The sequence below is a fragment of the Corylus avellana genome, chromosome 5 (assembly GCF_965113065.1).
Source record: "Corylus avellana chromosome 5, dhCorAvel1.hap1.2, whole genome shotgun sequence".
Classification (NCBI taxonomy): Eukaryota; Viridiplantae; Streptophyta; class Magnoliopsida; order Fagales; family Betulaceae; genus Corylus; species Corylus avellana.
Window position 1 is genome coordinate 6,163,703 of NC_142494.1, and position 10,550 is coordinate 6,174,252.

At 32.2% G+C, this 10,550-nt stretch overlaps 2 protein-coding genes across 2 annotated transcripts; both read left to right on the top strand.

Moving 5' to 3' along the window:
• Positions 1-185: 185 nt before the first annotated feature.
• LOC132181715 (uncharacterized) lies at positions 186-2,104 on the top strand. Its single transcript, XM_059594952.2, has one exon. The coding sequence runs from the start codon at positions 186-188 to the stop codon at positions 1,983-1,985; it is 1,800 nt and encodes a 599-aa protein (XP_059450935.2). The 3' UTR covers positions 1,986-2,104.
• A 5,652-nt stretch (positions 2,105-7,756) lies between these two features.
• Positions 7,757-10,280, top strand: LOC132181716 (uncharacterized). The gene has a single exon (XM_059594954.2). It carries the CDS (start codon positions 7,779-7,781, stop codon positions 9,576-9,578), a length of 1,800 nt encoding a protein of 599 aa, XP_059450937.2. The 5' UTR covers positions 7,757-7,778; the 3' UTR covers positions 9,579-10,280.
• Positions 10,281-10,550: the final 270 nt, after the last annotated feature.

Below are 10,550 nucleotides of genomic sequence, written 5' to 3' on the forward strand. Positions count from 1 at the left end.
GTCATAATTTAATTGGTATTTATTTGTTTGGAATTTGGTGGTTTCTGTGAAAAAAAAAATCGATAGAAACATTTTTTGGAATTTTTATAAGAAAATATTTTTTACTTTTTTCATATAAGAACATTTTTATATTATGCGACGATAACTTGATGCCCAGAAGAGCTCCTACTTTTCTTCTTCAGAAAATGCGTAGAGCTGCTGAATCCAGGAGCTCTCTTGTTTTTCTGTGGAGCCATTATTATCAGGTAAGGCTTTCAATCCGTGCTCAAAATCATCTCTATTGTAGTTTTAGCTCTAGAGAGGATGTGGAAACCCGCGCTAGGTTCTTGAACTCTGTGAGAGATCAATGCAGATCAGGAAGCTTAAGGAATCTTGATGATGCCTTAGGCTTCTTTGATCAAATGATTCACTTGCACCCTTTGCCTTGCGTTGTGGATTTCAATCAATTGCTGAGCGCGATTGCAAGAATGAAGCATTTCTCGAGTGTGATTACTCTGATTAGAAAAATGGAACTGTTAGGAATTCTTCCCGATGTTTACACTCTTAATATCTTGATTAATTGCTTTTGCCATATGAACCGGGTGGATTTTGGGTTCTCTGTCTTGGCAAGAATTTTTAAAATTGGTTATCAACCCGACTCTGCAAGTCTAAATACTCTTGTCAAAGGGCTCTGTCTTGATGGTAAAATCAATCAAGCTGTGAGTTTGGTAGGTGAAATGAGTAGGAAAGGGTATGGACCTGATATGTTTACCTATGGAACAATAATCAATGGTTTGTGTAAAATGGGGGAGACCAGTGTGGCTATTGAGTTGCTTAAGAAGATGGAAGAAGCGAATTTGGAATTTGATGTTGTGCTGTATAACACAATCATTTATAGTTTGTTGAAGGACAGATTGCTAACCGAAGCTTTGAACCTTTTCTCTAAAATGAAAAGTAAAGGCATTCAGCCAGATTTCATCACATACAATTCCTTAATCCAGGGCGTATGCAACCTCCGCCATTGGAAGGAGGTACCTACACTATTGAAAGAGATGGTGCATAGGAAGATAATGCCGAATGTGACAACCTTCACCATATTGATCGCTGCACTTTGCAAAGAAGGGATGCTAACAGAGGCAGAAGAAATTTTAGATGTAATGATTCAAAGAGGAATGGAGCCTAACACAGTTACATATAGTTCATTGGTTGATGGCTATTGTTTGCAAAGGAGAATGGACGATGCAGTCAAAACATTTAATATGATGGTTGAGAAGGGTTGTTCACCTTCTGTTATTAGCTATAGCATATTAATCAATGGGTATTGTAAAAATAGAAGAATTGACGAGGCAATGAGTCTCTTTCATGAAATGTCTAACAAGGGAGTGAATCCCAATGTTGTCACTTACACCACTCTTATAGGCGGGTTGTGTCTAGTGAAGAGACCTCAGGCTGCGCAAAAGCTACTGCATAAGATGCAAACTATTGGTGAATATCCAGATCTCCTAACTTACTCTGTTCTATTACATGGTCTGCTTAAGAACAAATTTTTTTCTGAAGCAATGGAATTGTATCGGGAGATGGAAGACAAAAAGTTGTGCATTACTATTAGGATGTACAACATCTTGATTGATGGTATGTGTACTACTGGAAAACTTATGACTGCAAAAGAACTCTTTTATAGTCTTGCTACCAAAGGTTTCAAACCTGATACTTGCACTTACAATACAATTATCAAAGGGCTTTGCATAGAGGGTCTACTAAATGAAGCGAGTGCCCTACTCAAGGAAATGATCAAGACAGGTTGCTCACCGAACAACTTCACATACAACACAATCATCCGAGGGCTACTGAAACATAATGAGACTTCAAAGGCTATGGAACTTCTTCAGGTAATGATTAGCAATGGCTTCTCAGCACATACGACCACTGCAGCCATGTTAGTTAACCTTTCTTCTGCAAATCCAACGGATAAAACACTTAAAGAGATGCTTCAAAAGCTTCCATGAAGGCTCTTCGTATTTTAACATAAAGAACATATTTAACCCTTCACTAGTCAATCCATAAGGCGTATGTATACTTGCTGGAATTCATTATTTTACTTTTTGCAGTGTGATATTTCTTTCCATATCATTGAACCCTTTTTTGGTTTTGCTTGAATTACCTTATGTACTTTGATTTTGTTTTCATCTTTTCATGACACTATTTTGGAAACGTTACCAGTTAAAAGTTATTGTATGAAATTGGTTTACGATTTGATATTTCTTTCCATATCTTTGAACCCTTTTTTTGTTTTTGGTTTTGCTTCAATTAACTTATTCATCTTTTCATAACACTTTTTTTAAAAACTTGACCGATTAAAAGTTATTGCAAACTATTGGTTTTGTTGATTGTAGAGTTTGGAATTGTTAATGGTTGTTTGCGTTTCACTGTCAAATTAATTCTTTTAGGTGTTCCCTCCAATTACATTAAATTTATGAGATACATGCTAAATGTTAAATGTTAATGGATATTATGCGTAAACAGTTTGTGTCACCATCTATCATATAGTGCAGAGAATGCTTTATACATGTTTGCAAGCTGATATTGTATTTTATTTTATTTTTTTCTTTTAAAATGAACTTTGTTGTACACTTGTACTGTATGTACATTGGAGTCAAGAAATAATTTGGATTAGTATTGTTTTGGTTAACTAGTCAACTCAAGGGAATTCTTGATTCTCACTCTCTGGATCACATCCATTCTTAATTCTTGACACTGCTAGCTCAATGATCAACTATAGTGTTGATGCTGATCCTGGGAGCTACCAATTTCGACTACTGCTCCAGAGGCAATACCGATGGTGTTTTCTAAAGCCTTCTTGTAGAGATACTTTTCTATGTTATTAGATGTTAAGTCGTGTAAATTGTGCTTGAGATATCAGTTGACTTTCTTGGTATTTTTTGTTTTTTGTTGTTGTTGTTGAAGTCTATAATGGCAAACTTATTATAATTGCTAAAGAAGTACCAGTTGCACCTTTTCCACCAAATGCTTATTTTCTTTCTGGTTATATTTCACTTGGCAATAAATTTATGGTCTCTTATCCAAAAGTAAAGAACAAAAAAACAAAAGAAATTATAAAAAACTGGTAGTCGTTTATGGTACATATTATCTGTGCTATATAATGATTGTATTTTGCTCAAAGGATGTGCCTTTCTTAGCTGAGCCCCTTACCCCTTCTCTCTTACTTTCTGTTTGTGATTGAATTGGGCTAGTTTTGAATGAGCTATATAGTATGTTAAGCATGCCATCTTGTTGCTTATAAGATTTTGAGATTTTTTTTTTTTTTTTTTTTTTAATTATTATTATTATTATTTTTTGTCTTGGCAGATGATTAGGTATTTGATGAAAGTATTCAACTCTTTGGTTCATTATTTAGTGTCAACTCTCTCTCCCACACTTGATACATAGATATACTTGAATGAGGCATGTTACACATCATTATCTCAAGCTTTTCTTAATCATCTTTTTTGGCAAATTCAATGGACTTCTGTGGGTCCCATTAGAATTGTGGACCCTTGTGGGTCCAATACAAATTCAATAGTGGATTCCACCATTCATTATACAGAGATGAGCAAAAGATGGGATGGATATTAATTTTTATTATTTCTCTATTTAAAAATAGGCTTTTGAAGAGCCAACTAATAAATTATTTGCAAGTTTTGTCCTAATTTTTCTTTTTCTTTCTTTTTAAGAATAGATAACAACTAATAAATTGTTGTGCTGAAACAATTTGGAAAGAGCTGGGCAACTTAGGTTGCAGAAGAAGCCATCTATCCTTGAGATAATGTTTTTTTGAAGCAATGTGTTTTATACTTCGATTGAACTCATGGGATAAGTTTGGAGTAGGATCCTTGAAGAATCATTTCTTGGTATAGATTACATTTTACAGATCTAATAATATATGAGGTACGATAAAGACATAACTTTTTGGTACAACTTTGGCCCAATTTTTTTCTTATCTTTTAATTTTTTTTTTTTTTTTTAAAAAAAAAAAAAATCAGAACCAGTAACATCTTATGTGGTCATTTTTTTATTTGATATTTTTTTAAAAAAATGGTATTTTTCTTAATAAAGATGATATTGCTTTAGAATTTTTATTTTTATTTATTTTTTATTTTTAAAAAATGACTACATAAGATAAAAATTGGGCTAAAGTTGTGCCAAAAAATTGTGCCTTTATCATTTCTCATAATATAGATATGGCACCTATAGCTAATTAACAATCATTAAGCCATAACAACCGGTACCTAAAGTAAAATAAGTTATACAAAATATTCATCACTGGAGTATCTCAAAAACTGAAGTGATAGCCAAAAAAATGGCATGCAGCTACTGGACTTTATAACTATTGATTTGTCATCCATACTTTATATCTTGATTTCATTAAACAAATAAAAATGCTCAAGACAAATAATAGAGCATTATACTCAAATCTCTATAAAGCATTATACTCAAAATATTTAATTAAAGAAATTTGTTTTGCATTTTAAATTATTCAAATCTCCGTAAAGCTCGATAAATAGAGCATTATACTCAAGACAAATAATATGAAGCCAAAAAACATATCTATATGTGGATGTGAATGTAAGCTTTAGCATAAACCCCAAATGAGATTAACTCTAAACCCACAACCTGACAAGTGATAATGTTTTTTTTTTTTTTTTTCAAATTTTCAATTAAGACAATGTCTCCTCTCAAATTACTAAAAATTGTCAATGTTCCCAATTGATGAAAATATATTTAATAAAATTTTTAAAAAAAAATTAAAAAAAAAACTAATTTTTTTAATTAATTAATTAATTTTTATTTATTGCATTTTTCTTAAAAGAAGTTTTTTTTTTTTTTTTTTTGGAATATATTAGAGTATTTTTGTCTTTTTGCTAGTATTGGGAGAGATTGTCACTTTTTTTGTAGTTTAGGGAGAACATTGTCTCAATTAAAAGTTTGTGCGAGACATTGTCAACTAATTAAGTGGTAATTTAATGAGGTATGTCGACTTTCCCCCCCCCAAAAAAAATAATAAACTCCTAATTATAGTTGGAAAAGTTCATGCACATAAACTAATGTAACTTGAAAGAATAATGCTATAGGACACACCAGTGTGTTGAACAGTGATCACGCTGAGTAACGTGGCATGTCCACCTCGTTTTTTTTTTTTTTTAAAAAAAAAAAAAGAAAAAATTTAAGAAAAATGAGGGTCAAAAATGAAAATCCCAACTTCTAGATGGACTTGTCATGCTCAGTGGGCCCCAATTGGTCTGCTAGGCTGCTAGTTTTTAGTTTCAATTTATGTATTTTTGTACCAATTTCTTATGTTAAGATTGTTTGTTAATTTCAAGTGATGAGAAAAAGCTCATGGAGTCTTTTTGCACCACTAAAATCTCCTTAAGAATTTGTTGTATTCCTCCTCATGCCTTTGACTTCTTCTAACTTTTCTTCTTCTAATAGCATTTGATATGCAGTCACATTTTATCATTTCTTTCGTGTAACTAAAATACTTTTCTCCTGAGACTAGAATGCTGTTTTTTTTTTTTTTTTAAAATAAATAAAATAAAGAGAAAACTTCACTTTAACCCCCTCAATTTTCACGGGATTTGACAAAAACCTCAAAAACTTTCAAATCTCTTAATTTGGATCACTGAATTTTCAATTACTCTCAATATGGACCCATCTGTCAATTTTTGTAGTTAAAAATACCAAAAAAGACCAAAATATCCCTGATTTTCGTTTTTTTTTTTTAAATAAAAAAATGTTTTGGAATTAAGGGTAAAATTGAAATTTTATACAAAATTCAGGGGTATAAACGTCATGTATCGTTTAAAACCTGACAGCGGGGCCCACATTGAGAGCAATTGAAAGTTTATGGGTCCAAAGTGAGAGATTTAAAAGTTTTTGGAGTTTGTCAAATCGCGTGAAAGTTCAGGCGCTAAACTGAAGTTTTCCCTAAAATAAAAAAAGAAATGGCTATACATCACACTTTTTATCTTTTTTATGGGAAAATTATAGTTTACCCCCAAAACTTGACAGCATTTTTCAATTCGAACAATATTATCCCAAAATTTTCATATTGCACATAATTTTTATTTTTTATGAAAAAAAAAAAAACAAATTTGAGGGTGCAAAAATGATCAGATGGGCAAAGAGGTGGCTATGGCCACCCCAATTTTTTTTTTTTAAAATTTTTTTTTTTTTATAAAAAATAAAAATTAGGAGCAATATGAAAAATTTTGGATACAATTGGTCAAACTGCAAAAAATTGGAACTTTGGAAGGGTGGATTGCAAAAATTGAAAGTTTAGTGTTTGAATTGAAAAACGCTGTCAACTTTAGGGGGTAAATTGTAATTCTTCCTATTTTTATAATAGATGTGGCATTGCCTACCAACCATTGAATCATCCCTTGTTACAGGAAAAAATAATAATAATAAAACTAAGTGACAAGTAAGATGAGATAAAAGTGAAATAAAAGCCTATATAACATGATTGTTTAGGAAAATATGTAAAATTTGTCTATGTAATTACACCGATTTGTAATAAACTTCGTGTGGTATACAAATCAGATTATGACATGTCACCCATAATATATATATTAAAAAAAAAAAAAAACATTGTATTGAGTGGAACGATACGAGAGTAAGAGAACTTTGCCCCAAGTACCCCATTACTCTACATTTCCTACTCAAATTGTTTGAAAATTTTAGACTTATATGTATTCCATAAGCTTCCAACCACTAGAAACCCAATCCTAAGCCATGGCTTTGCAGGGCAACTAAAATTTATAACATCAGTAGCTTATGCAGATCGATAACCTAAACCAGTCACATGGCATCTTAATGCAATCTCAAACATGTTATTAGCCAAATAATTGGCTCAATCGCCTATGCTTTATTTTTATTTACTATATATATTTTACACATTTATAATTTTTTTTTTTTTTAATTATGAGTGATACATGTCATAATTTAATTGGTGTTTATTTGGCATTTGGCAATTTCTGTCAAAAAAAAGAAAAGAAAAGAAAAGAAAAAAGATAGAATTGAATATAAGAACTTATTTGTTATTTTTGTCATTTTTATTTATTTTTACTGTATAAATTTTACATATTTATAATTTTATTTTTTTAAGAAGAAACTTCATTTTAAACTCCTGAACTAGCACGCATTTCAAAAAGACCCCACAATTTAAAAAACTCTCAATTTCACATTCTCAACTTTCAATTTGATGCAATATACCCCCTCTGTCAAATTTACAAAATTAAAAGTAATAAAATAACCTTTAATCTCCTAACTTTTTTTTTTTTATAAAATTGTAAAATTACCCTTAATTTTTCAAATGAAAAAAACAAAAGGTAATTTAGTCTTTTTAGTAATTTTTGTTAGGGGTTAACGGTTGAATTTGACAGAGGGGAGTCAATTGAATCAAATTGTAAGTTCAGAGGTTAAATTTAGAGTTTTTGAGATTTAGGGAATTCTTCTCAAAACGCGTTTGAGTGCTTGTCAAGACGCATCACGCATGGTAATTTAAGAGTGTAAAGTGAAGTTTCACCTTTTTATTACGAGTGATACATGTCATAATTTATTTGGTGTTTATTTGTTTGGAATTTGGTGGTTTCTGTGAAAAAAATAATAATAATAGATCGATAGTAACATTTTTTGGAATTTTTATAAGAACATATTTGTTATTTTTTTCATATAAGAACATTTTTATATTATGCGACGATAACTTGATGCCCAGAAGAGCTCCTGCTTTTCTTCTTCAGAAAATGCGTAGCGCTGCTGAATCCAGGAGCTCTCTTGTTTTTCTGTGCAACCATTATTATCAGGTAAGGCTTTCAATCCGTGCTCAAAATCATCTCTATTGTTGTTTTAGCTCTAGAGAGGATGTGGAAACCCGCGCTAGGTTCTTGAACTCTGTGAGAGATCAATGCAGATCTGGAAGCTTAAGGAATCTTGATGATGCCTTAGGCTTCTTTGATCGAATGATTCACTTGCACCCTTTGCCTTGCGTTGTGGATTTCAATCAATTGCTGAGCGCGATTGCAAGAATGAAGCATTTCTCGAGTGTGATTACTCTGATTAAAAAAATGGAACTGTTAGGAATTCTTCCCGATGTTTACACTCTTAATATCTTGATTAATTGCTTCTGCCATATGAACCGGGTGGATTTTGGGTTCTCCGTCTTGGCAAGAATTTTTAAACTTGGTTATCAACCCAACTCTGCAAGTCTAAATACTCTTGTCAAAGGGCTGTGTCTTCAGGGTAAAATCAATCAAGCTGTGAGTTTGGTAGGTGAAATGAGTAGGAAAGGGTATGGACCTGATATGTTTACCTATGCAACAATAATCAATGGTTTGTGTAAAATTGGTGAGACCAATGTGGCTATTGAGTTGCTTAAGAAGATGGAAGAAGCGAATTTGGAATTTGATGTTGTGCACTATACCACAATCATTGACCGTTTATTCAAGGACAAATTGGTAACTGAAGCTTTGAACTTTTTCTCTAAAATGACAAGTAAAGGCATTCAGCCAAATCTCGTCACTTACAATTCCTTAATCCAGGGCCTATGCAACTTTCGCCATTGGAAGGTGGTAACTACACTATTGAAAGAGATGGTGCATAGGAAGATAATGCCGGATGTGACAACCTTCACCATATTGATCGCCGCACTTTGCAAAGAAAGGAGGCCAACAGAGGCAAAAGAAACTTTTGATGTAATGATTCAGAGAGGCATGGAGCCTAACACAGTTACATATAATTTATTGATTGATGGTTATTGTTTGCAAAGGAGAATGGATGATGCAGTCAAAACATTTAATATGATGGTTGAGAAGGGTTGTTCACCTTCTGTTATTAGCTATAACATATTGATCAATGGGTATTGTAAAAATACAAGAATTGACGAGGCAATGAGTCTCTTTCACGAAATGTCTAACAAGGGAGTGAATCCCAATGTTGTCACTTACACCACTCTTATAGGTGGGTTGTGTCGAGTGAAGAGACCTCAGGCTGCGCAAGAGCTACTGCATAAGATGCAAACTATTGGTGAATATCCAGATCTCCTAACTTACTCTGTTCTATTACATGGTCTGCTTAAGAACAAATTTTTTTCTGAAGCAATGGAATTGTATCGGGAGATGGAAGACAAAAAGTTGTGCATTACTATTAGGATATACAACATCTTGATTGATGGTATGTGTACTACTGGAAAACTTATGACTGCAAAAGAACTTTTTTATAGTCTTGCTACCAAAGGTTTCAAACCTGATACTTGCACTTACAATACAATTATCAAAGGGCTTTGCATAGAGGGTCTACTAAATGAAGCGAGTGCCCTACTCAAGGAAATGATCGAGACAGGTTGCTCACCGAACAACTTCACATACAACACAATCATCCGAGGGCTACTGAAACATAATGAGACTTCAAAGGCTATGGAACTTCTTCAGGTAATGATTAGCAATGGCTTCTCAGCACATACGACCACTGCAGCCATGTTAGTTAACCTTTCTTCTGCAAATCCAACGGATAAAACACTTAAAGAGATGCTTCAAAAGCTTCCATGAAGGCTCTTCGTATTTTAACATAAGGAACATATTCAACCCTTCACTAGTCAATCCATAATACTTGCTGGAATTCATTATTTTACTTTTTGCAATGTGATATTTCTTTCCATATCATTGAACCCTTTTTTGGTTTTGCTTGAATTACCTTATGTACTTTGATTTTGTTTTCATCTTTTCATGACACTATTTTGGAAACGTGACCAATTAAAAGTTATTGTATGAAATTGGTTTACGATTTGATATTTCTTTCCATATCATTGAACCCTTTTTTTGTTTTTGGTTTTGCTTCAATTAACTTATATACTTTGTTTTTGTGTTCATCTTTTCATAACACTTTTTTTTAAAACTTGACCGATTAAAAGTTATTGCAAACTTTTGGTTTTGTTGATTGTAGAGTTTGGAATTGTTAATGGTTGTTTGCGTTTCACTGTCAAATTAATTCTTTTAGGTGTTCCCTCCAATTACATTAAATTTATGAGATACATGCTAAATGTTAATATAACATTCTCGGATTTGCAGGTTTGTGTCTGAAATAGCTTTAGTATCTCTTCGTTGTTGGTGTTGTGTCTGTGAAAAGTATATTAGATTGAGAGACAATATTGTCAATATTAATGTAGCTTTGGTAATGCTTACAAATGACACATGATGTCCAGATTCTGTATATGTAGCTACAATATTGGTGGATGGTTGTTACTTATTGCAATCCCTTAAATTCATAACTTTGCATCGCGGACTCTTTACAAGTTTGGAATGCGATCCTCGAAGAATTATTTCTTAATACAAATTAAATTTTACAGATCTAATGATGTCTATGGCACCTAATTAACAATAATTAAGCCATAAATTTACTTCTATGGCACCTTTTCCATATGAACCGGAGTGTTGGTACTCCTAATAAAAAAAAAAAAAATTAAAAAAAAAAACTAAATTGTTTAAAAATTAAAATTAAAAACCCAAGCTAGAAAATTTTAT